The sequence below is a fragment of the Amia ocellicauda genome, chromosome 9 (assembly GCF_036373705.1).
Source record: "Amia ocellicauda isolate fAmiCal2 chromosome 9, fAmiCal2.hap1, whole genome shotgun sequence".
NCBI lineage: Eukaryota > Metazoa > Chordata > Actinopteri > Amiiformes > Amiidae > Amia > Amia ocellicauda.
This window is the reverse complement of record NC_089858.1, coordinates 2,325,779-2,353,184: the sequence shown is the minus strand read 5'-3', so window position 1 is coordinate 2,353,184 and position 27,406 is coordinate 2,325,779. Positions and strand designations below refer to the sequence as shown.

At 41.4% G+C, this 27,406-nt stretch overlaps 1 protein-coding gene across 1 annotated transcript in view; it reads left to right on the top strand.

Annotated features, from left to right (window-relative positions):
* eng (endoglin) overlaps positions 1-27,084 on the top strand; it is a 42,625-nt gene extending 15,541 nt beyond the window's left edge. Inside the window, exons 4-14 of the mRNA XM_066712615.1 lie at positions 6,214-6,318; positions 11,665-11,827; positions 11,954-12,113; positions 14,242-14,341; positions 14,754-14,934; positions 15,281-15,447; positions 16,073-16,300; positions 16,739-16,805; positions 22,533-22,640; positions 22,867-22,914; positions 23,028-27,084. Coding sequence (XP_066568712.1) covers positions 6,214-6,318; positions 11,665-11,827; positions 11,954-12,113; positions 14,242-14,341; positions 14,754-14,934; positions 15,281-15,447; positions 16,073-16,300; positions 16,739-16,805; positions 22,533-22,640; positions 22,867-22,914; positions 23,028-23,149 — 1,449 coding nt within the window. The 3' untranslated portion in view covers positions 23,150-27,084. The remainder of the gene's footprint in view (positions 1-6,213; positions 6,319-11,664; positions 11,828-11,953; positions 12,114-14,241; positions 14,342-14,753; positions 14,935-15,280; positions 15,448-16,072; positions 16,301-16,738; positions 16,806-22,532; positions 22,641-22,866; positions 22,915-23,027) is intronic.
* The last annotated feature ends 322 nt before the right edge of the window (positions 27,085-27,406 follow it).

The window sequence follows — 27,406 nt, the reverse complement described above, 5'->3', positions numbered from 1 at the left end:
TAGGAAATTATCCTCCTACCCGACAAAGCCATTCAATTACATTTTAACCCATTGCTGTTTCTTTTTTATAAAATATTTCTAGGAATACCTCAGAGCTTTCTGCTAGGATTGGGGGCTTTGTTTGTAAGGATTTTATGTTTTGTTGTTAGTTTTTCCTCCCCAGAAAAGTTGTAGTTGAAGACGGCCAAGAAAAAAGCCTTCATGTCGTTTACTTTGACTTTGGGAGTGTTTACACATATTTTATTCTGTTGTACTAACCAGCCCCCCCAAAAAACTGTGCATCGGTTTGAAAATCAATCGGTGAAAAGTGAGGTCGAAATAGCGCCCTGAGATTCTGGCAGCTCCGCGAAATGTCATCCGTCTCCTGAAACCAGACTCGACTCTTTGACCGTCCTGTGTCCCTCCAGCTCCGACTGAAGAATGCTGTCTCAAAATGCACGCACTGCGTGGTCAGGGAGACAAATTATATCCGAACCACAGGCCAACACTCGCCCCTTCCCCAGACATGACCCGTGAAAATTGAACATTTCCCGCCGCGACCGAAGCGGTAAACAACAGTGCAGGAATGTGGATTCCAGGGGGCTGGAGTCGGTGGGGGGGCGGGGGTAGTAAGGGCTGTTAAAACCCACGCTGATGTCATCATCTGGCACCCGAGCCGGCTCCCTGGCAGGCATCCTAGACCCGGGGATGGAGCCGGGCTTGGGCTAGAGGGGAGGGGAAGAATTACGGGAAGCCAGTTTTGCATCAGCAAAGCCAGAAAAAAAAAAGAAAAAGGGACTTGAGAGAAGAGAGAAAAAAGAAAAAGAGTCAGTCAAAGGGAAAACAATTGTATCTTGAAAACACAGGAACGAAAATAGCAAGCTCGAGTGAGCATTGTTTAAATGAGGAGAGATGGGGGCGGCCGGGCTAGGACAGAGATGGGGGGAGCCTGGCGGGGGTGCGGAGTGGGGGGCTTGTTTTTGGTAAACAAAACTGTACGTTTGTAAAACATTTTTTATATAAAATAAAGCACCTGGCATGGAATGTTTTAGTGTAATAATTTTGATCAGGAGCGCTTTACTGAGGTACACCAAGAGTGGCAGGTGACTAACAAGCTCTTGCTGATCATTTACGGCATTGACACCACAACTCCAGCCACCGATGCCACGACGATTAGTCATTACACGGAGTGATTCAATCCGGTCAGCCACCCCCCGTCGTCTTCTTGGTGCCTCACAATCCTGCGGTTTTGATGCGCCCCACATACCTGACCTGTTAAGTGTTTTCAAGCCCCGAGAACATTTGAGGACAAAACAACAGTTGGTCATTTCTCTTCCACTTCCTCTGAATCAGTTGTCGAGGCCCCGATCTTCTGTCAGTTTCCTGTCTCGGAGACCTATTCAAAGAAAGTCTGCCTCCATTTGTTCTTGAGCACCACCAGACCTGGCAAAGCACCGCACACTTTGTTTTTTCTTTTTTTAAGCATCAAAGCATCATGCTTTCTTAACCCGACACAACAAAAACAAGCGCAGGCCCCAAAACCGTTTCTGACCGGCGGCCTTGACTTCTCATGTGGCCTGCGGGGTTAAATGGTTTTCCAAAAACAATGTTTGTGCAACTGAACACCACCGTCTTTCCAAGCGGAGCCAAAAACAGCAATGATGAGAGTTAGGTTTCTATTCAGCTGGAATAAGTGTTTTAAATGTGGAGAGTTAAGAATTAAGTTAAGAAAGAGTTAAGAAAGCAGTTGGCCTTTTTCTCTCTTACTTTCTTTGTGTGTGTGTGTTTGTGCATGTCCAATTTTATACACAAGGACTGTTAGCACCCTACAAAAATGCACTGATGCGGATATATCAAACTGGGAGATGGGGAGGGACTTTATAAAACTAGAAACAGTCCTTGACCATCTGTGGGTCTGCAGATTTCTCCTCTGTACGGTAAATGTGTAACAGCAATTCTAGCAAAAATCAAGGATAAGTTGTGCCATAAAGCTGATGCAGCAGAAACAGCCAAACCACAAACAATGGGAAAACAAAAGCTTTACGCACAAACAATCTGACTTCCTCAATCATTAATATATATTTGCCGTTCTAACAGGATTTTTCTCTATGTCACATGTCCTGCTATAATTATAATGAGCAAAGCAGTTTCACCCTTATACCCCGAAGATTTGATGTTGTTTTAACCCTGAAATGTTTGGATAGTTAAACGGGAGGAATCTAAAGTCCTGTCTTTCCTTAAGAGGGGAAAACAGAAGTCGAAACACTGTGATGTGATGCAAGTGCATAAATACACAATAAACATGGTATTCATTAAATCTGTGCCTCCCCATGAAAAAGAAAAACAAACCACAGATTTGGTCCCCCGAGAAGTACACGTATAACACTTAGACATGATGAGCTGGGATGGGGAAAAGTATCAAGCCAACATCCATAGACATCAGATAGAAAGTGAGAACAGACTAATGACCTGAATGAAGAATAGTCCTGTGCTGCTGCTGATACAGAGGCGACCTCCTTTTCCTTGAGTGCCCTCTGTTAGTACTTCATAAATGTCCCTAATGACCCGTTAATGGTAGTTTTATGTACAGGAGATAAGCAGGGATTCTGTCTGCCCATCCTGGAAGCCCGGCTCTTATGGCGCCGCTCTCGGACTCCTTCTGGTTTCAGCCGAAGTGCGTGCCCACGCTGACGTCTTCCCGTTACACAGATATGTGATATCAAGGAAGCGAGCCGGCGATATCTGAAGGAAGTCGGTTTCTGTTACTTTGACAGCCCTCTGCTGGCGTTTATCCCAGGAGAGCCCGTCGCCCCCAGTTTTACTTGGCTATCTGCACAGAACCGCTTTGCGCTGCAAAAAATAATCAGCTTTTCTTCACGGTTAAGCAAAGCAAAACCATTCTCCTTCCATCCCCCCCGAATCTCAGCCCCTCCGCAGGCATGTAAAAAGTTCTCCCAAGAACTTGTGGGAAAACAGACACAAACCGATTGAGCAACTTCGGGTTGTGACTGTTTCAGCAAAATTATTTTAACTCATAGCTGGCTGACAGAGAGGCAACTCTCACAGTAGTCTGAACTGTGCACGTGTTTCCAATTGAGACAGTATCAAATTTTACATCAAGAAAAACAAAAACAACACAGTTATAAACGTTTTCCCCATATGAGCCTGGCTGACAAATGTTAATGGACTGAAATGTGGTTAAGTGTACCCAGCTGTCTCTTTGCTGAATATTCCCGTCCTTCCCGTCAGTTCCACAGTTGAAACTGTTCTCTACAAATGCACATTCCTGGAAAACAATCAAAGACCACAAAGCAAAAACAAGCTTCAATCCTATTTGTTTGGTTTCGTCAAATGTGTTACCAATAAAAGCAGTAAGTTTACAAAATAGTTTCAACGTTTTACAGTTATATCATTCTAGTTTTTTTCTCCTATAACTAAATTTATGTAGCCCAGTACATTTATTTAAAGGGTATGAAAAACTACCCTACACACTTCAATAAAGCAGTCTTGGCACAATAAGTGTTGTACTACTATAACAATTTAGAGGGAAAACAAAACCTGCAGGGAAATCCATGTCACAGTCAATCATTATTTTGCACTGGAGCACAACAATACAAATAAATGAACCCCTCATGTTGATATTCAGATCGTCACGTGAGCTCTGGGTGGTGGGTGGAGACACACACACACACACACAGCAGTATGAATGTGACGGGCCTCTCGGGGTTTAGCGGAATTCCCTGCTGGCTTCCAGGGCAGGGCGACGCTAACAGTCTGGCGCCAAGAGCTGCTGCGGTCAGGAGGTGCTGTGCCTGTCGTAGCCGCCCCCAGAGGATGCCAGGACTGCGCCCTGCTGTGTGCCCATGACTGACGTTTCCTTAGAAAGCCCAGGTGACAGGCCAGTGGATGTATTGATTATAAAACACACACACATACAGAGACACTAAAAGGGGCAATGACTCAGAACCCCCTCCACAAAAAAACACAACACCACCAAGCCTTTCTGTAAAATACACCATATGAGTGGGTCAAGGTAACCAGCTGTCCTGGACCATGTGATGTCCTGAAAGACAATAGGGAATCCCCACTGGCCAGGAAAATAAAACGAAGCTAAACATAGCTGCTGAAAATCTGGTTTGCCTTGACCAAGTGAAGAACAGACACAAGCTGGTGGACTTTTTTTAAATGCTTTTCTTTCAGTTGTGTAGAGCTGACGATGACATGACCGTTGCCTCTCGGTGAGGGGGATGGGGGGGACAGGATAGATCAATGTAAACAACATCTTGTCTGGAAAGAATGGCACAGATATAGCACAGATCTGGGGACAAAGGGCTTCAGCAGAGGATATTACTTCAGTTTCTGGTTCTGCGATTTAATAGGTTGATGCCGCCAGACTGTAGTGAATTAAACAGTGAAACTCACTGACCAAAACAAACCCAAAGAAACAAATAAAAAAAACAGCACTGGAAATATATGTGTATTTCAGAGGTGTGACAGACTTACTTTAAGCTGAAAGGCCAATGCTTCTTTCCCTTCTTTACTAACAATGCCAAGGTAACAGAGAAATGAGGTATCTACTCCCAATAGGTAAGCATTTTGTTGTGATGTGTTGTGAGTTTCTGAGCCAAGAACAAAGTGTGCTGGAGGAATAAAAACATCACCAAAAGCATAGCGTCTTCTCCTTAGCTAGCAAACTGCATGGGCTTTATGTAGCCAGACGGGAAATATTTACATCATCTACAGCCAGCGATGCAAAGTCAGGAATGGAAGGGGAGTCAGGTTTGTGTGAGTGTGAGTGTGAGAGAGAGAGCGAATTTGACTCTGAAGGTCTTTCAGTTATTGCTGGTGGCTTATCTCCAGCTGACTCCTGGAGAGCAATGCTAATTAATTGACGTGTTTTCATGCCGTTGAAACAAACACACGCACGTGACTGAGTGGTTGTTGTTCTGGCTCCATCTAGTTCAGACAAGTGGGTGAGGCCCAAGGTGGTTTGGTTATCGGGCCCCCGAGCAGCTTGAGATTCAGAAACATGCTGGTCCTGGCGGCTGGACTTCAGGGCAGTGTGCTGTATATCCACGCCGACATTGCTCTCATGAACCCAGCGCTCTGATGGCTAAATGGAGGAGACACAGACGGATCTCACTGGCTCCCCGGCATCCGTTTGAGACTAATGCCGTGTCCTCCCGCTCACCCCATCAGGTCGCGTCCCACGACGAGCGTTATCAACCCAACCTCTTCTTTTTATCAAAACTTTTTTTCCTGTGGGTTTTCACACATTTGAATTGTTAGCCATCAGACTTCCTTTACTGCGCTAGACTGTGTGTCTGTTGCTGGAGTCGATTGTTTGAAGGAACTGCCTTAGAAAGACTGGTCACTGCAAAAAACAAAAAAAAACAAAAAAAAACAACAAGTAAACAAACACACAAACTATGTCTTTCTAGCCCAGAAGTATGAGCTTGTTGTGGAAGAGTTTTTATTTGGTTTACAGTTTTTTTAAATCACAATCAAAACAGAATTCCTGCCAAATAAACACATTTTTGCTTAGATTGTCTGACAGTTTGAGGAAACTCTGGTTTCTGTAAAGTCTTGGGAGTGTGCAGATGGCTTTGCAAAGTGTAGGATCATGGTGGCTTTTGCTTGTGTCACAGTACGGATACTTTGACTGAAGCTTAAAGAAACAATGAAGCACAGAAGTTAGAAGTCATATTGCCGCTTTTCCAAGAAAGCTAAAATATTACCACCATACAATAAGATCAGCTGACCACTGACAATACATCAATAAAACATTTTATCCGTGCAGCAGCAACAAGATGAAGAAGCCATGCGCTGGGTTTGACGGACACTGTCATTACATCAGTCCATACACTCTAACAAAATGCAAATACTACTGGCAGCGATTTTGCAGGAATAAAGTAAATCTGTGTGGCAGCGAGGCCTGGCTTTGCGTTGGTAACGTTGTGTTTGTAATGTTATAATTGAACTTCGTTTGCATTAGAAATGTCAGGAACACCAGTTTTCTGGGTGTATTATGACATGTTAATTCCCATTTAAATCATTCAAATTTAGCTATGGGTAATTCAGGATTCTCCCCAGCAATCCGTTCATTTGTATGTCAGTATGGTCAACTTCAAGACATTACAATCCTGCTGTTTGTGCCTTGATAGACTTCACATATGTCATGTTTCGTTCAAGCATTTCTATTCTGATTTTATTTTTCTCTTTTCAATTTTTTAGCTAGAAATTACCATGAACATTACAAGTCCCACAACTCTGATTCTGAACAGCAACATTAATGCTACTATACTGGTCACTGCAAATCCACTTCTAAAAGAGATTCATGTAAGTATATCTGAAATGTCTTATTCACTATTGTGTCAATCTCAGTGATTTCCCGAGGTTTCTCTGTTATATGAGAAATCAATTAAATGGTATCGGTGTGTAAAGGGTATGTGAAGAAAGTGGAGAACACCGAATTGATATTGTGTATCTGTATACATGCCGCTGTTCAAGGGTTGTCCCGAGGGTTGTGGATTTGTTTCCAGCTGAGAGCACAGTCAAACAGGTCATCGGTCAGCCGATCCTCACACACTCACACAGTGACCTTTTCAGTATTCAACACATAGACCAAGTTCACCCCCGCCACCCGCCCCCTCTGGCCTTGTAGACTCTTCCAGTAATACAGAGGATTGAACAGGCTCTCTCCCCCAGCTGGGCTCTGTTATTGCACACGGCACAGATTGGGAAAAAGCAGTTGTGTTCCTTCGACCGGCCCTGGGGGGTGGAGGAAGAATGTGCCCCAACGCCAGATGGACTTTCTCTGCCAGCTGTTTGGCAAAGTGTCAGTTACAAAGTCCTACCAGCTGCTGACCAGTTTGGAAACTAAATTAGCACTGTTTGTATATTCCAGGACTCCTCATGGACAACAGGATATTGTGTGTGTGTGTGTGTGTGTGTGTGTGTGTATATATTATAAATGTCAATGGTAAAGACTGGGTAATGACTCAAACAGGGAGGAAATTACAGGTGTGATTAAGGTACTAATTTTATTAGGATGGACATGAATGACACTTACAGTTTGTTTGCTTAAAATGCAAATGTAGAGCAGCGGTCATGCCGAAAGCAACGCTCACATCCCAAGCAATGAATGTGCTTTAAAGACATCAAACACAGCCTATCAAAAGCAGTGTGAGCTCTCTATCCCCATTCCCACTGTACTTACTGGAGAAAGCAGGGAAGTGTCCGATGTGAAAAACCCAACGTTCTCTCACTTGCACAAAAATGCAGACAGGTGGAGAATTTCCCTTCACACGTTCACAGCCAAACTGGCTTTTGCTTTAGGAGAGAAATGTAACACTATTCCTTCCTAATATTAACTAAATATTGATTTTATTACTTGAATGTAATCATGTGTGAAGATAAATCTGTAACTAATAAACAGTACTGTATGAGCCTTTATTTGAGCCACAGTATGAATATGAGTATTTCTTTATTTAGTGTAACACAACTCTGGAACTTGTCACACTTACATCGCATGGCTCTCTAGAGTGACTTCAGAATTAAATGGGTTTTCCTGTAGTACACAGTGAATCAGGTGGGCTTTCCATCGTTTTCATGAACAGTTACACATAATCGTTATTTGCGGGGGGATGTTATGACCTACTTTCAGGCGCAAGAGTCCCACTTGCTTATTAATTTCCGGAAATATTTCCGGTTGGTAATTGTAGCCGAGTAGTTAAGTTGTAGGAATTTATGGTTAAATCCTTCATTGCCCCTCCAGTCCTATGATGATCGATGATAAGAACCAAATGTGGTCTAACCTCTTTAAATGGGCAGCCCCCATCTCCTTCTCAATGTTCCCTGATTTGACTCCAGCTTCTCCAGGGTCTTTCAACATATATTATTAAAAACCACTTGAACTCCTGCTGTTAAAAAAATCTGTCTACTTATGGGATGTAAGCAAGAAATGGCGTCTCGGCAGGGAGGGGAGGCCGAGTAACAGTGATACAGACCAGATGTGTTTTGTTCCCCCGATTACAGTAGAAGGAAGTAGAAGGAAACGGGCATCTCCAAAAAAAACTGCGATCTGGATGGCGGTCAGTGTGAGGGAGGACAGCTGTGAATCTTGACAGGTTGTGCTACACAAAGCAAGACGTGTTGAAATGCACCGAGGTGCTATCTAGGGTTTGGAAGTCTTTCCTTGCCTTGACACTGTCAAAATGAAAGAGAACAGGATCCCCCCTTTCCTTGTTTTACAACTCTTTCCCCGTTTCAAACTCAATCAGATCAGATAGTGTAATGAAAAGTCGTATTTAAGTCTTTCCCATGCTTTTTCATTGGCTGCATCTCCTAAAACAAGCCCTATGGTTTGACTCCAGTGACAGATTAATTGAAAACAACACAAGGTCTTTATCATCTTTCATTATAAGACATTTTATTAAGGTAAATAATGGCAGTGTTAATGTTTTCCATAAAGACCCCTGACTAAACTAATGCCATATAATGTATTCAGTGGAATCTCAGGCCAACAAGGCATTTTGTAGAATGAACAACATCAACCACATATTTGAGATAAAATAGCTCTGACCAGCCTTGCCTTACTTCCAGCTTTGTGGTGTATTGTGCTGTAGGAGATACAGCCCAAGAGAGAAGACATTCTACAAAAGGCACGGCATCAGAGGATAAAGCAGCAGTGTCTCAGGCAGTGATCTTCCCCCTTTCAAACTCTAAAAGGCATTTCGGGACACAGTCAACTCTTTTAAGAGGGAAGACACTTTGGCGATGCGATTGACCCCTTTCAGTATCACGGCGCAATTGCTTTATAAACAAGGAAGCCTTCCAGAGACCATTTGACAGGGGCTTGGATATGTATGCATACATATTTTTCCCTGCGCTCCATTGATAGATGTCAGATGCTCGCTTTTTTTGAGGGAGTGCCTCTTACCACCGCAGCGTCTCACACCCCGTGTCTTTGCCAAGGGTCTCTGTTGGGGTTAATGATATTAGTAACCAGAGGAGGAGGGAATACAGAGCTGGTCCCACAAGGTCATTTAATCTCCGGACAATGGAGGAAGTCCAAAAAGAGCATGTCAAAGCTTGGCCATCCTTGGCCACTCCTTTTCTGATGCCTTCCTGGCACACGTCTGTCTCCTCTCATATTTTATCACCCTTTTAACCTCCCAAGACAAATGCCTTTCAACAGAGCCTGCCCCTCTCTCTCTCTCTCTCTTTCCATTGTAGGTTCGTTTTCTTGGACTATAACTTCCTTTTGTTCATCTTTCATTTAATCTTTCATAACCAATACCCCGCTAAAAAATAAAAGCGCCGTTCATCACCCAACTACAGTAGCTCTTCACAGGTCTTTTCTGACAGTAAAAGACACCGTTCTGTAACACTGTGTCACAGCTCCAAGACTTGGGAAGGATCTGTGGCAACAGGACAGAACCGACCACAGAATACATTGAATGGGTCCCTCATAAGTCAATGGTGTGAAGCCAAATGGCAAAAATAAGCATGATTTTATTTTTGCCTTCTCGTTCGCCTTTGATTTCCCGATCAAAGCCAGTGCTGTGTGGTTTCCTGTCATGTCTAGGCTTTCTTCATTGTTGTATTTTGGCCAGGACACTGGAGAAAAATCTTTTCAATTAAGTTGCTGGAAAACAATTATAGGAGAATTATACTGCTGCTGTAAGCTATTTCTCTGTTTTATATAAAAAAGACAAAGCAAAGACAAACCAGAGAAGTGAACACAGGGCCATCGCTGATCCAGCAGGATTGTTAAAGGGAGGAGCGGCAGTAAACAGAGGAAGCCAGTGAAAATTGGAAATGGAGCCCAAATAAATAATAATAATAAAATAAATAACAGGCCTATGAGAATAAAGTCTGGCCCACACAGAGATGCAATGCTTGGCACCTTCCATGCATGTTGACTAGCATTTGAAAAGTCCAAACTCAGAAATTGCTCCTGAAATTCACAGGATGGATCCTCTCCATTCTTGGTCATCAATCCTGCGGTTCAGGAAGACGTATCCTGGGATTGTCAGTGATAAAGGGATTGCACTGTTACATTCACTCCCCTCAAAACTTGGAGGGCTAAATAACTGGCAATTAACAGGTCACCAAGACTTAACAATGAATGTGTCGACCCAGTAACTGTTTTACTGTTCAAGTTTTTTTTAATATATACAGTATATCATCATTATCGCCATGCGCCCATATCGATCCCCTGCTGGATGAAAGCTCTCCAAGATCTTTCCTTTGCTTTGATCTACAGCTTCAGATTTTCATGTCACGGCTGCACAGTTTATATCATCTTCCCATATTCTATTTGCTCATCTTCGACGTCTTTTTTCATCTCTTGGGATCAGTTCGATAGCTTCCTTTGCCATCTTTGATCTGTTCTTCTTGCGGTATGTGCTGCCCAGTGCCTCTTTGAACAATTTCACTATTTCAATTATGTCCCTGGACCCATTAATGTATTTATCTTCTAATTATTCCAAGCACACACCCATCCATGCTACTTTGTGTCGTCCACAGGTTCTGTAACATCTTTGCGTTGTGACCAGGTTTCACAGCCACAAGTGAGCACTGGTCGTTTGCATGATCAAATACTTTTCTCTTCAGGCAAAGTGGGTAGACTTCCTTTCGACAGCGTGCCATTTCTTCCAAATGCACTCCGTCATGTTTCACTCTTCTTTTGATTTGGTGAGATCTCCATCTGCACTGACTGTCCAGGATACACATTACTTTTGATAGAATAGGCCTATACCCCCAATGATGTATATAGACAGACAGAGAGACCAAGTGAAAGTTGTGAACAAGATTATCCTGGTACCTTTGTAGAACCAAAAGCCTATTTCTAGATAAACAGTGCCCACAAAAGGACCTGGTACATTGCACTAAAGCTAGACCCTGCAGGCAGCTACACAGCAGGAGTACAGACTGACATGGTTGGTTTGGTTTGCAATGTCTCGGCAACCTCAAGGAGGACACAGCTTCCAAACCAGAGACTAGTATCGTTGTGTAACCCAGAAAGAAGCCCACCCAATATCAACTTCCTAGGAGTTTTATAGTCAGGGGGAGGAGGAAAAAGGCTCTTGTATGTGGAGCTCTCCAAGTCCTTTTCCTGACCAGGCTCAGGGCCTTGAAATAAAGGAAGTGCTACGCTTTAAGAGAAAAAAACTACTAGACTGCAGATCCCACTGACGCACAGAAGTAAAAAGGCCTCATTTCCTGTCCCCACGCAGGAAGCTCAGGAAAGACCTTGGCTCCAACAGGGTTGCACAGCGGGTTCTCGGACACTTTAGCATAATAAACATTCCTTTTCAAATGATTTTGGTCCAAGAATAAAGAGCGAAGGAGCCGTTACTCAGCCGGCCGCAAGGAGGGGGCTATCGGACACGTAGTCTGAGTAAGAGGGCTAAACAAGGATCTCTGCTGACTAACACACAGTCATTGATGGGCAACAACGTGGGCTCTGAGCAGCCCAGTATTAAAACTGAAAGTAACAGGGTCTGCTTTAACCCTAAACACAAGGATGCAAGATCTCTTCTTGTGATGGAGGTGTAGGCGGTGTGAATGTGAAATGAGCATCAGTTCACTGAATACCACAGTGCTGTTTAGTAAATGTGTAGTAATTCTGCAGGAGTTTAATGATTTTTTATCTTTTCTTTTTCTATTTTTAATTAGCATTCAGCAAAACTGATTGTTTATTTACAACCAGTAACAAAAAAGCAAGTGCAAGTCCCAGCCACAGACAATCTTTTAAACTGGGCCAAGCAGGAGTTTGGGGGAGTTACGTCTATGACAACAGTCTACGAGCCTGGCACAATCACATTTCATGGTGGCAAAGGTGAGTAGCCTACGGACATGTAGGCACAAACAAACTAGCCAGGAAGCGTGTCATTTTACACACACATTATATTTATATACTTGTATATATGTATACATACACATACATTTCTTTGTCATTTCCCAGCTCAGGGTGGCTCAACAGAATGTGTGCCGCACTCCAGTATATTCCCAGCGACCCCCGTCACATTCACCTCTAAATATCAGTCCTGCTCTGACCAGCCACCCTCTCCGACACAGTCAGAAGTGCACATCCTCAACATACTGGATACCAGTGTGAATCTGAGGTAAGTCCAACTCCTACTTATACTTTCACAACGTTCACTTCGCACATGTCAAAGACGTGTTTGTGTTGTTGTTTGAATTAGACTAGGGCTCTAAGCTGGCGTCCACAGCAAGTCCAAGGGGTATGTCCAGGGGGGTCTACGTCTTTTCATTACGCACTTTTCATCACCAGTGTTAGTTCATCACCAATTTGCATATTCATCAGTATTTTGCATATTCAGTTACAAACTACACGCATGCACCGTCTCTTTTGATTTAGAAACTAATATTCTTTAATGACCTACGATTCCAAAACAGACTTTTATCAAATCCTACAGTGATGGCAGTTGTAGTCTGTTTCTCAACTCTTTAATTTCTCCCACCCCTCAGTTCTAATATTTTTCAACACTTTAATTTCTCACCTTTTTATCGATTAATGCATCACGTCGGCTTGTTTACATGGTGTGTGTTCAAGTCGCATTTACATTTAAATGTAAATTTATATTTACAAATCTGAATATAGGTCATAACGAAGTATCATGCACCAAGTTTCAGATCTGTCCCATTAGCGGTTTGGAATAGGAGTTTGAATATTGTCTTATAATTGTCACTTAATCCAATATTGGCACCACACCATATGACGTATGACCTCCAAATTTCTTGTGGGACAACCTCCTATAGGTATCTACCAACACAACCATTTTGGTGAGTTTCTCTCATGACATTTTAATTTCATGGTCGTTTGAAATGTATGGACAAAAAATTATAAATTGATTTGGTCATAGCAGACATGTTGTTTAATGAATCAACTTGCTTTCAAAAAATCTGGTAGAGGACCAAGCCACGGTCATGTGTGCATTTTATTCATGCATACATATAATTTTATTAAACTCAAAATTTGAAATACATAGTTTACTGTTTACTTTATACAACGTGAAGCGCTTTGAAATGGCTCCGTCTGTCTATTACAGTTGCATACATCAGTGCAGAAAACATGCTTTTCAACAGCTCTGTTTGTGTTGCATTAGTAACCTGGCAGTGGTTAGAGGCTAGAGGCTCCTTCAGTCCTTTATAGATGCTGAATGGTAGTGCCAACAGCAGTCTAAATGCTAACAAGCCAGCCCTACACCTAATACCATAAATTGAATTAAAAAGAAAGTTATAAACTTGCTGAGCCGATCAGAGGACAGGCAGACGGGCTATATTACCTGCGATTCTTCAATTGTTTTCAAAATGTGTGCATATACATAAACAAGGAAAAAAAAACTAATAATAAAATGAATTTTGCAATGAACTGTGTAAACTGGTGTATAAAATCAGTATGCATATATCTTAGCAGACTTATACAATTATAACACATAAATAAACAGTTATTAACTGAAATAAGAACACGATTATAACTCTTTCACAATGACTAATGTTATTTCAAAGCCCAGATTGTCGGCTATATCCTACCGCATAAACTGCAGGTCTGGCAGTTGGAGGAGAAAGTATTTATAACTTATTAATTTTACAGCTGAAATGCCCTATATGTATTTAATTCAAATATGTATTGACATATACAAATTCACATATGCAGAGATATTTAGTTTAAATTGCAAAAACCACACAAAGAACAGCTATGGTGGTTCTAGTGTTAAACTGTTTTTATTGTTATTGTCTGCTCCTTTTATCTGACCTATTTATTCAATTGTATTCTATGTGAATAAACTGCTCTTTAAGGCATCTTTTTGAATTACATGTCAATATTCTTCCTTTGCACAAATTTATTTACTGAATTGAATAAGTTCTTTGAAAAACTGTCTGTATAAAAGTCTGTTTTGGAATTGTAGTACATTAAGGAATATTCGATCTAAATCAAAAGAGACAGACCGTTCGTAATTCGTAACTAAGTATGCAATTTGCTGATGAATATGCAAATTGGTGATGATCTAACGCTGCTGATGAAAAGTGCGTGATGAAAAGACAGGATCACATCCATGGGGTTCATGGAGGATCATAAAAACATGAAATATATGATTAAGGGTCACTGATAAACACCTGTACAGATGTATACTCACAAAGCCAGGTGTTCCCCAGGTTCCGATAACGGAGCTCGTATGGATGGATGCACAAAAGCTGATGTTTTTGACCTTTGCTACTGTTTCACAGGCGCATTTATCTGCACATCAGCTCCACCAAAGAAGTCAGTTTTATCCTGAGAAGCCCTGTCAGTGCAAGCTGGAATTTATATGGTGGAAGCAAGTTTGTGGTAAGGAATATCTCAGTTAAAATCAATTAGCTAATAATTGAATGATGCAAGAATTACACCCAGCCTACTTCACAGGAGTAGGCTCCAACAATCTGGCTCAGCAGTGTGTTTGAGACACGTAGCTTTCTGTGTGAACAACATTACTTTCCCCCCATATAAGTATTCAAATAACGCAAAATTGAGTTACCCTGTGTGAGGGCATTATCACACACTGCTTTATAGCTGAATGGTAAATTGAATAAAATGAGAAGATAAAACTCTAATAGAGACCCCATTACATTAGTAGCAGAAGATCTAGACAAATAATTTTCCTCATCTCTGTCACATGTATTGAATCTGACAAAAAACGTATTTTGACTTGGGGAGCAGGGTTGAAATTAATTTAATTTGTTTTGTTTTTTATATACTTTAGTCCAACACTGAAGTCTTCATTGAACAATTTAATTTTACTGCTCCATCAACTTTCAACCTCACAGATGACAACAGGGAACTTTGGGAATTTGCAAAGGACAAATTTTCAAGTGCATTCATCACCTCCTACAGTGAGATCTCAACTCATGGAAGAGTTTTGAGACTTTTCTTTAACAGGAAAGGTAATGGAAAGAAAAACAAAAAGGTTAAGATATTGAAAACATATTGACAGCTCTATATGCAATAACGGTATCGGCCTAGGCCGCATTAATGAGCTGAATCCAGGTTTCGAATCGGTTCATTCCTGTTCTGTTGGTATTATTTACATCTACAGTTCTGCTCATGCTGTAAAGCTTTCGGTCGATATGTTGATATATTGAAGCACAACACACTATGAATTTCATTACACAAATAAAATTAATAAAAAATAAATGTCGAGTAAAGAAAATCTGAGAATCAAATTGTGTATATATATATATATATATATATATATATATATATATCAACTTTACTTCCTTGTCTTTCCAGATGAAACATTGCCAACTCCAAGTAGCAGCATTGCCAGTTTACCTACTTTAACTACCAGCTCGGTTGAAAAGGGAGGCATTGGGATGCAGCTGTACCTCAACTCCGATTACACGGGTCCCATAGATGAGCAGACAAAGGTTAAGAGTGACCAGAAAATCTATGCAGAGGTAAGACTCTGCGAATATTGGCCAGAATCCACAGATCGCAGAGAAACTAAAGATGTTTTAAAAGTAGTTAAGACAAAACACATCAGAGAGCAGGGTCAACTGAGCACAATACCTGGTCGCCTTTATTTATTGCTAATTGAGGATACCTTGCCTAATTTCTTGGAATGTTTAATTGGCTGAATATTTAATTAGGATTAAGAACTGTGTGGTTCTTCATTTCATTGCAATTTGTGTCAGGAAATTTAATATTCTGTTATAGTGTACCTTGGCATTGAAAGAATTGGCCTTTATAGGTGTATGTAATTAATTCATTCCAGATCCTCAATTAAATCACAGAGATCTGACTTCTTTCCATTAAACAGATATATTCTGAACAGCAACCAGGTGCTACAGAGCAATGCTAGGAGGGCCACTGACCTGACACACAATTCAAGTGAAGAGAAGCACTGGGAGCAAATCCCACTCGTTGAGTTGAATGGAAAAATAGATCTATACATTTCTGCAGTTTGTATGTTAAAGGAAAAATAAGTGTTTAGAAAAAGACGTGCTTAAAAGTGCCCAGCCTCTTTCAACAGGGCCATTTAACACCAACCTCTCTCCTCGTCTCGTCTGGTTTCTTCTCCAGATTACAGTTAAGGTTCATGGGGAGATTCCTGCCATCTTAAAGGTTACCAGTTGTTCTGTTCGTGCGAAAGCCCCTTGCGATGTGGTCAGGAACCTGCCCTTCCACTCTGAGCACTGCTCCCCAATGGTGTGTCCGTACAAGAAGAGGATCAGCTTCTCCTTCCACAATGTCCAGGAGCTTCCTGCAGTCCAATGGGAGGTGGAGTGCTCATCAGAGCTGTGTTTCGAGGTTCGTTCTGATCGAAGCCTGGGATCTCATAGGAAAATCCATTTGAGCCTCACCAGAGTGTCTGGTTCACTGCCATTGTCCAACGAGACATTTTTAATTCTGTGTCCAGCTGAAAGTCAGAACAAGATGGCACAGCTCTAAAGCCCCACTCGTTTTTTCTTCTTCAGTTTTAAGCTTCATGCTTCTCTCAATAATCGTACATCAAAAAATATGGAAAACTACGTAAGCTTGTTTGTACTTGAGGAGAAAACTGGAAGTAGTTACGACAGTGAGATAGTAGTGACACAATGACACTCTGTATTTTTAGTCACCGTAACATCAGTCGCAGAGCAATCTCCTGATATTATGAAATTTGTCCCCTCATATATAACATCATAATTTGTAAGTTTTAGTCAGTCCAATCTTAATGTTGTACCCTTTTTAAACGTTTTCTTCTAGGGAAGGTGTGCAAAATTTCCACCAGCAAAGTCAAATCTGGAAGTCATCAAAACCTGTACCCCCTCCAGTAAGTAATATTTCTTGTCCTGAACTATTTAACTGCCTAGTGATCCTGTTTTCCTGAAAAACCCAGAATGCTGCCAAGTAAGGGATCAAAACTTCATTCACGCTACTTGTTCGCAACAATCGTGTAAACATACACGCACACAGAAAACAAGTCAACACTGAAAGCAGTTCCCGATTTTCCTGTTTTCCTGATGTCCCCCCTGAACGTTTCCTGTCTTTGAATGAAAGTAAAGAAAAGGAAAAAAGCAAAAACACACAGAGATACACAAGGAATCCAAAACAAAAATCGGGCGGCCGACAAAAATCGTCCGGCCTCCTGCTCAGCCGAGCCGCCGTCACGCCTACGCCGTGATGGAGGGTGGCCCTATTGCCATGGGGATGGGATTGTGAGGTCACGTAGGGAGAGGGGCGGGGGGGTGAGTGCGAAGGGCAAAACGACAAGGTGGGGACTGACCCTGAGGAAGGACTGCGCTCTGACCTCAAGGCTGCAATCAGGAATGATGAGCCTGTGGGGGATTTATTGTGTCCGAGTCCTGGAAAGCCGCCAGAGCAAACACAGACCTTGAGGCTATTGTCACTGCTTCACAAAGAGGGGAAGGTGTTGTTCTTCAAAGTAAAATTACTACCCCCCTTCAGACAAGCAGTCCAGCACCGCATTCCTGAGACTAATTAGACGCAAGCCATGTCAACGACTACTCTTCTGTCCTCCTCCTCTGGTTTACAAGGAGCTCAGGACTGGCAGTGTTTGGCTCCTCTTTTCTGTCTGTTCTTTCATGTGGCTTTACAGAATCTAAAGCACATGGTGCTCCTATCCTACGTCTCAATCCAGGGATGGGCATTTGCATTGTGTTGTGTGCATTTTCCACTGAGATGTGTGCGGCGCAAAGGTTTGATGAACTCCAGCGGGGTTGGAGGTGGTTTAGGAATGATAGCCAGGTTTGTCGTTTTTTTTTTTGTAGTTCCTGTTTTTGATCACATTAATGTTGTGTAGTTAGTGTAGAGAGGTGGGGAGCTGAGCGAGAAAAGGATTTCCCAGAGTGCAGATTAATGCCAGCCGTCCCGAAAAGCACTTCCTCCTCTTACCCGGCAGGCAACTCCATTCTGACCTCAGCGCTCCTCTGCCGCTCGGCTCGTGGGGTCTGCCAAGTTACACGGCCAGGTTTCGCCCGCGTGTGGGGATTTTTTTTTTAACGTTGCAAAGTTCATTTCCACGAGAGACTAAACATTAGGCCTGGGTTGTCCTTATGTAGGAAATAATCCACCCTCTGAATGGGACGGGGGACCAGCAGTCCTAGTACCCATGTGGAAAAACTTTATTATTTTTTATTCACTTTCTTTTTACTCTTTTATTGTGATGGTGTGTAATAATGATCCATCCGTTACAGTCATCATATAATCAAACAATTGATTTCCCATATATTTGACATTGTTTAAATACTTAAAGTGTTGTCGATTGTCCTACGGTCATCTCACAGCTTGTCACATTATATTTCTGACAGTGAATGGCTGAAGGAACACAGAGGTTGTACCAAAACTGAACATAACACTAATGACTTACCTGGGAGTTGACATTTACTTAACAAATGTCATTTCACAGACGCACAACATATTGACACCAGTCACAAACGTACGTTGTTAGCTGGGAACAGCATTGTCTGAGAGGTTGCATGTTCACCTTTCTGGATTAGTAACACTTGGGACAAGTTGATATGATATGTCTTACAAATCTTCCGCTTAATTTGACAATGAATAAATTAATAACAATAGCAGAGCATGGGTCCCTGACATGGTTCCAGTCTTAAAAGCTTTTACGTATATTTCTGTTTTTAATTTGAAATATTGCATATTTATCTTCACAACTCGATAAACGTCAGGTGGGGGAGGTTTTGTGTGACTGAAGAGTATGGTGTGTTGTTTGGACAGTGGTGGGGGGGTGTCTGTTGTTTTGCTTTCCAAGAGCTCAGGCACCCATCTGGTTTCCTTTCCGTTTGGCGCATTCCTCTCCGCCATCTCTCGGGGGCCTCGGCTGCAGGTTTTGGTGTCAGCCACTCTTTTCCTTCCCCCCTGACGCACCACAATACTTCCTCCCACCTGGATCGCTGCATCCTGCTTGTGTTTGCTCAACCGCAGTGAAAGCGCACAACAAAGACATTAACAATTTTGTGTTCTTCGTTTTGGAAAAACTGACTCCACAGGAATGCAGAAGAAAAAAAAAGGCAAACCTAAGCCCCAGGAGGCATCCTGCCCCTCACAGACAGGGAGAAGTCCGGACACGTGTGAGTCAGACGTGGCCACATACCACTGCGACCGAAAGCACTGAATGTCGGGCCCAATACAAATATCCGTTAGATTTCTTTGATTGTTGACTGTTGCTACTTTAAAAGCACATCAAAGCTATCCCTGAAAGACCAAAACATGTTATGCACACAAACATGTTGAACTCAGTGTGTTCAGTCTAAGAACCTTAATGTTAATCGAAAATGTCCAAAATGATGTACTATAGAAGATCTGATTTCTCTGAGCAAAGAGGATAGATTTATTTACCATTTAGGCTACATTTTGTGTACATGTGTTTGTTTCTACTAGCCTAATAACCCTTTAGCTCTGCATCTAACACTTGCATATCCTCCTTTTGTATAGAATATACGGGTAGACTTTTTGGAACTAATTTGCAGATTTGTTCAAAGGATGAGCAAACCTCTCAAAAATTGTGGTACTTGGTCCATGCAAACAAAAACATCTAAACTATTTAGACTCTCACTCTTGATAGCATTGAAAAGTATTTGATTTGATCAGTGCACCTCTCCGAACAATATAACCATTTTGAGAAACTCCCTGTCTTTGGGTAGCTGTATCTAAAAGCTGAAGTACAGTAAGATAATGAGCAGACGTGCTCAAAGACAAAGAAAACAACCCGTTTGTTGGAGAGGTGCGCTGGCACAGGATGCAGGAATCCTGCAGGTCAATGTGAAAGGTGTAAACATTTTAATGAGTGTTGACTTTGAGGAACAGCACAGGATGCCCCTTGCCTGAACACTGGTGATTAGCTTCCTTATGATGATCACGGGGGAGATCAGAGAGGTCCTGCGCCAGTTGCTCCTGTGTCCATCAAACAGGAATCGCAAAACGCAACTCGTCGGCATGTCGGTTGTGGAGGCTTCCAGTGCTTCTTTGCCCTCAGTTTTGCCTGCTCTCTCTGCCTATGCTTGCAGCTAATGGTGCCAAAAGCAACTTTAAATCATCATTTACAGACGGTTGGCCATGCAGGGGTTTTCTGCTGTGCTGTGCACTGCTTCCACTTTGGCAAGAGAAGCTCATTGTTGAGGGCGATCATTATTAACAAATGCCTTCTCATCTGACAAGCAGATGTTTTGGTATATTCGGTAATAGGGTTGTCACGATACTAGAATTGTGAACATCGATACGATACCAATTCGATACCACGCCAAAAAAAAATCTGCATACACAACATACACCGTCATTCCTTTCATAAAGATACACAATCTTCACTCCAGATCAAATGGGCCGGAGCAGTAAACACAAGTATCACAGTATTAAGATTTGTTTTTCAGAATTCAGTAACCATTCAAACAATAGAACGCAGGTAGCTAAGAGCATTTTCATGTTTTGCATTTTACTGCATTATTATTGCACAGATTTATAATATATTGAAAATGTGTTCCATATGGGAATTGAATGTCCTTTTATTTGATATACAGAACATGCATGTAACACACACCAGTCATTCTACAGACCAAAAAAGAATACAGTAAATAAATAACAGGAAAATGTCTCGTCCTGTGCTTGCTACACAGTCTTGAGCCATAGTTGATCCGTTCAGCAATTCTAATACTGGGTATAGTAAAGGTAACTCATTTATACTGTATAACTTATGTTTTAATAGATAAAGCCACGTCAGTTAAGAATCTTAAAGGCAGATAGCCAGTTCATAAAAAATGAAATCAAGCAGCATTACCCAGTCCTATATTATGAATATGCCTTTAGATATAGCTGAATCAATAATTTCTGTTTTGTAAATACAAGTGTTATTTTTAAATTGTTATTAATCAGTGAACACTAGAACTGCACAGCCGCATATTTTGGGTGGCTTTTGCAATACAAAAGTAAATATCTCTGCATATGTGAATTTCTCACACTTATCTGTTTTTATATGTTACTAAAAAATTGAATTAAATACCTATACGGCGTTTGCTGTAAACTCGTTGAATGTAATAAGTTAAAAAGACTTTCTTCAGCCGTCCAGTTTATGCTGTAGGTTTGAATTCAATAAAGCCGACAATCTGGGCTTTGTAATGAACTCAGTCATTGTGAAATAATTTGTTTCGTGTTGAGAGCTGAAACATTATTATCATTATTTATTTTAGCAGATGACAAAATATACACAATTGAAGAATCACAGGTGATCTAGCTCTCATTTCATCGACTCAGCAAGTTTCTAACTTTCCTGTGGATTTCACTCTTGATCTCGTTGCAAACCCAGGTCTCTGGATCAATGCCTTGATCAGTCACTGTCTGATCATGTGCTAATTATTTTGTATCGGGTGCAGGGCTGGCTGCTGGTAGCGTTTATTAGACTGCTGTTGGCACTAATTCAGTATCTACAGGACTGAAGATGCCCCTCACCCAGCGCTGCACACAGGCACACAGAATAAACACACTGCCCGGCTGCTAAATGTAACACAGACAGACCTGTCGCTGTTTCACATTGCTGAAATGCAGTCTGTGGTCAATGCACTGAAGTGTTGAAAAGCGCCTTCCTGAATAGCTGTATACAGACAGTCAAACCCATTTCAAAGCGCTTTCACATTGCATAAGATCTTATATTTTAATGTTATGCTATATTTATAACTGCTTGTTTATGTTTTTTAATTTAATGTTTGCAAGCATATGTGCATACCGATTTCTACACCAGGTTACAGTTTATTGTTTGTTCATGTTTATGTAGCCTATATGCGCTCATTTTGAAAAAATAAGAAAAATACTTACATTGTCAATGTAAATGCAATGTTGCTGCTGTGAAAATGTGTGATGTTCATATGTAAAAATATAAAGTTTAGTCCAACTGTATTTTTCATTTTCGTCACACAGCTGTTTTATAAAGGAGACACATTTTCAAATCTCGGCGGTTGTAATGTTAAGAGCTCACTGAATGTAATCAGTCCAATTAATACCAAATTGAACAAAAATACTACAGAAAAGTGGTGCAATGTCTCGGCGAATTATGATAATCCAGGCTTTCCTTTTGTTTGTCTACTGGAAATCTGTGAAATGACAGAGCTTTATAGCCGACATAAAGAGAATCACTCACGGCCAGGAACACAACAGTGATGCACGTTGGTTTATCCCACTTCCGGAACTGATGCTTTCAGAGCCTCGTTTTCTCTGGGACTGGGAATAAGGTCCATTGGTCACAACATCGGCTGACTCTTTGTTTCCACCTGAGATGTATACTTTATCAACTTTCGAGTCTCACATCAGAGCTGACCTTTGTTTCACTGCGTTTTGGCTAACATGTTTTTTGAACACTTCAGATCAGTTGATCCAATATGGATAGTGTGTGTATGTATCTAGTATCCTAGAAAGCAATAATATGAAAACACCCAAAGTCGTGCTGTTATCCAGTTCTTCCCATTTTGCCTCAAAAGGAGCACAGTATCCAAACTGGGGCCTGTGGACAGTCCTGACCGTCTTCATGTCTGTCTTTCAGAGCCGTGTTACGAGTTTGAGTTGCCGGCCGTCTTGGGAATAGCTTTCGGAGGATTCCTCATCGGGGTACTGCTCATCGGGGCGCTGTGGTACATCAAGGTTCGCACCGGTAAGGAGGCTGAAGGCCGGTTTCTGCAGCTCTTTTTGTACCACAGTCCAGTTTTGGTTTTGTGTGTCAAAGTTGCTTGGTATAAATGCTGTATGCTTATGGGTGTCCTTTCAAACCCCCTGCTTTAAATATTCTCAAAGCCATTTCACTTTGCAGGGCTTCACAACATCATGTGTAATTAAGAGGTTTCAAGATTAACTACAACAATGTTGTTCTACTTTTTCAGGCTATCCTGCTGGGCTGGACGTGGTCTCCAATAACAGCCACATTTCAGGTAAGTGAGTATTCATGCCATGGAGTTATAGAGTTGCCGACTCAATGTGAATGCACTCGATTATACAGTAGGACTAAATCACAGGTCTCCTTCTGTTTTGTTTTTCTCCTCAGGATTCCCCTGTCCTTTGCTGAAAAGGCAGCCAGTGTCCCCCAACCCTTCACCGTCCGAAAACAGCAGTGCCAACCCCAGCATCGGCAGCACCCAGAGCACGCCAACCAGTAGCATGGCTTAGATTCAGCCATGGCCCAGGCGTCCATCAGCACAAGATGATGTTTTTTATATTTATATAGGGCACTTTTTTTGAGGTGACAGTGCCTTTGTAAAGAGCTTCACAGTCCACCACTCTCTTACTGGGAGTCCAAAGGGAGGACAGGCTAATCCAGCCTGACCATTCACTACCCAGCATCCGCACTCCTCTCTGGTGAAGCCAAAGACATAACTCAATGGAGACTCACAGGAAAAACAAAGCATATCCCTCAAGCACTAACAGGAAATTCATTGCATTCTTTCAATAAACCACGTCGCACCGACAGCAGCACCATAATAATCCCGAAAAGACAAAAGATGTACTTTTTTTTAACATTATTAGGGACTTTTGTTTGCATCGTTGGCCACAACAACAGAACTTCGGAAATGTTAGCGCCAGCTTTTCAAAGCTGCCTAGCAACGGACAGGAAGTCAAACTTGGCTGACCGTTTTTACCGACAAAGAACCTTTTTTTATTATTAATATTGAAAAAGAGGGTGGCTGGTAGCTAATCTTAGAGTAACTCAAAATAAAAATGTTTAAAATTAAATCCCCAATAAATTGATTTACGTCGGGAAATGAAAGCATCTTCAGTGTTGACCTGCCAAATTATTTTTAGAAAACCTCTACCTCTTTACTTGTGCAGTTACCTGATTGTGAAGTTTATGCTTGGCTTTGACAGCAAATCAAGGTCTGAATTCAGGTCTTTTTGGGGTTGAATCGTCTTTTATGGTTCAGACCTGGACACACACAAACCAGTGCCTTGGTCAGAGTATTGGTGTCCTCTCTGAGAAAACAATGTCAGTTCTTGCTGGGGACCGACAGAGAACACAGCCCTCTTCCAGTTCAGTCTGAACTATCAGCAAAAAACTAGTCAATCAACTTGGTACCTAAGCGACGTATTAAGGTTTTATGTCTAGTTGTCTTTTTAACAGATTGTAAATAACCATTACATGGACATTTGAGATTGAAAGAAACTGTTATAAGACCCTGATTCACCCCAAGCCAAAAATAACTGACCAGTATTTAGTCCGAATTCCCACAAAGTGTCCCCCGCACAATATTATGACTCTTTTCTAAAACAGCTCAGATGAACACCCAAATTCCTGCTGTAATATTACTAGGTTTCTAGCACAGTAATACTCAGTAGTTGAAATTGAGTGTAGTACAGAGCACTACTGTAGGTAGTTCAAAACCTTTAGCAGGAATATCATACAGATGTTGTTATTCCAACTCTTTCCCCCGATTTAGAATTTGTGTTGCATTTACATTGTTCTAAAATACAATAACAGTTACTGACCAAGTATCAAATCCTCAAAAGGGGTATTTAGTAAGCATCCTGTGTATATTTTTTACAAGTTTAGCCTAATTGTTTCCTTTTATGTCAGACAATTAATGTGTGCTGGGGGACGTCTAGGAAAAAGGACTCCTCGAAATCCAAAGACCTAGGTTTTGATAGGTAACCAAATTAGTTTTTGATACTCATATCATATGATACTCTGCATAGCATAAAAGATGCCCCTTATTTTATTTTATCCCCCCCACAACCCCTCCAAATATCAGCCAAGTACTGTATATACAGAGTAAAAATGACCTACATATTTGGTCACCTAAACAAAAATGTAGCTACTTTTATATTTTATGTGAAAGCTTTCCTATTGTCTATACTTTGTTTTGGGTGATTTGAAGGAATGTGTGAGTATTTGAGTGCGTGTGTGTGTGTGTGCGTGTGCGTGCGTGTGCGTGTGTTTGTGTATTGGTATGTGTGCACAGTGGTGGTAGACCGGAGAATGAAAAAGAAATGAATAATCAAGCCACTTGAGTTTGTGCAATACTTTTAAAACATACTCTTATAAGTGAGTAACAGAATGTCTGAAGAGCTTATGTAGAAAGGGAACGCTATCCCCCCTCTGTTTTTCCTTCTTGCAGTGTCTTACTGTGACTGTGATTTGGCCGCACAAACATACTTCAAATTGGCGAACGCTGGGATTCCCAGCACGTGCTAATGTGAACGTTCAGTCTGTGGGAAAACGAATGCACACGATCAGGCCGCTGCTATGAAGGAGTGCAGTTGCTTTAATCGTGACATTTCTCACGCACTACAGATGAATAGGAATCAGCAGACAGACGCAGGGTGTTTGGAGCCTCTTCTCACGAGGTGAATGTAGAAGATCCTTAACCGTTTCATAGTCTGTTTACTTGCCTCTGCCACCAAAATCAAAAAGGCTGCCTGTAATGTATTGGCAGCAGTTGAGTACCTTAACCAATCAAATCCACGATTCACGCACACATTAAAATCCTGGTTAGCGGTATCCAGACTCATACATTTTTATAAATTATGTAAGGGGCAATAAACTGTGGATCAAATTAGGGGTACATCTGGGCTACGGTTCGAACGGGTGGAAAAGGGGATGCAAAAGTTTTGTTACACAACACAGTTGAAAAAACACAGATGGAAAAAACCAAACCGCAGAATCAGAGATTTTCTAATCTGGACCGTATGCTTTGGACAGGCACCGTCTGTCCTCTCGGGAGAGATACAGTACCGCATAATCAATGATTCAGTTAAATTAAATGCACGTTTCCTTTTTTCTCACAGAAATGCAGTATCTCAGTGGGGAAATGGTCAAGGAACACAAGCAGGCTAGACAGGCCCTCAGCTTGATTGCTCAGACTGGTCCAAAGTTATCAACCCATGTCTCGTGTGATAGGGAGGTCTTCCAAAACGTGTGCCAATTAGTTACGAAAACGAATTCAAAGTATCACTTTATTTATATATATATATATATATATATATATATATATATATATATATTGCAATAATAATAATACAATGTATTGGGTCATGCATAGCAAAATACAGTTGTGAGTGTTCACTGGAGAAAGCTTTTAACCTTTCATTGATCAAGGGCTAGTAATGTTTTAAGCTCCAGGGTCCAGTGGAATGATGCTGCTGCTTCTACCAGAATACAGTCTCGGTGTCCATTAACACTATATGTATAGCAAAGGCTGTTTTTTCTCTCTTTCAATGGGGCATTATACCAAGGGGTATAAAACATCCAAACATCTTTAACTGGCTGCCTGTTTTATTTCCCAGCTGCTCCCCCGCTGTCTGATGTTTAAAAACCTTGCCACTGCAAAACCGCTAATTAGCGCTCACTCCTGGGCAACACAAACATGGCATTTGCTAAACTTTGGAGGTTTACAAACTCGGTTGTGAAAACACAGAGGGGCAGACAAATAACTCAGACAGGGAAGACAGCGCTGGGAACTCTCTCCCCGAAAGAAAATCGGTCTGTCCCGCTTTCTCGCTTCAAGCTGTACAAGAGATCACACTTCAGCTCTGATCTGAGCACTACAGGGACCTCCCACGTACTGCCTTTATGTTTTAGTTGCTCCCTGATCCTATTCATATTACACTTACTTTTATTTTGTATTTCTAATTTATTTATTGGCCAAGCACCAGCACACACAATCAATACCCATAATCTGAAGTGGTTATACTTTGTATATATATAGCACCCCGCAGAACCTTGTTAAACACACACATATTGAGAGGCGCAGTTCTCTGAAGTTATTTTTGTGTTTATCAATTAGGAAAATACAGTAATGTCCCAATCACATGGTCTGGACTAGCCGTATATATTTATCAATACTATGAATTGATTACCCTACTGTATCCATTAAAAACCAAATGGTTTACTCCCAGAGTCTAGCACATCTTATTATGAAAGACACTTCTGGAGTTGTGTAACTGTAACCTGTATTGTCTTCAACATGTGTGTTCTTTGTAAAGCCTGTAAATTATAAGTTGACCAAATTTAAATTTAGCAAATATTGTTAATCTGTTTTTGTTTAAAGTATATGTATGTTGTATATTAACTGTCTGAAATAAAAAGGAACTTAGTATAACTCATAAAAGACTTCTTATCTTACTATTGGGGAATGCTTTTTCATGGTCTGGCACAGAAGGAAATGCAATGCATGCTGCACACTGTAAACTTCACACACACAATCCTCACAAAACGAATTGAGAATTGTTTGCATAAATATATATAATTATTTAAAAAAATAAACAGTACTATACTATAAAGGATCATACTCATTATTTGTTTCCTTGCATAACTGAGTAGTAAAAGGTTGAACTCATTCTGCGTCAGGAGGTGCTTTGCCCTTATCGTTCTTCAGATCTGCTCTCTGAGAGCCACCGCATTTCAGTTAGAGGTTTTGCGCCTGAGCTCTT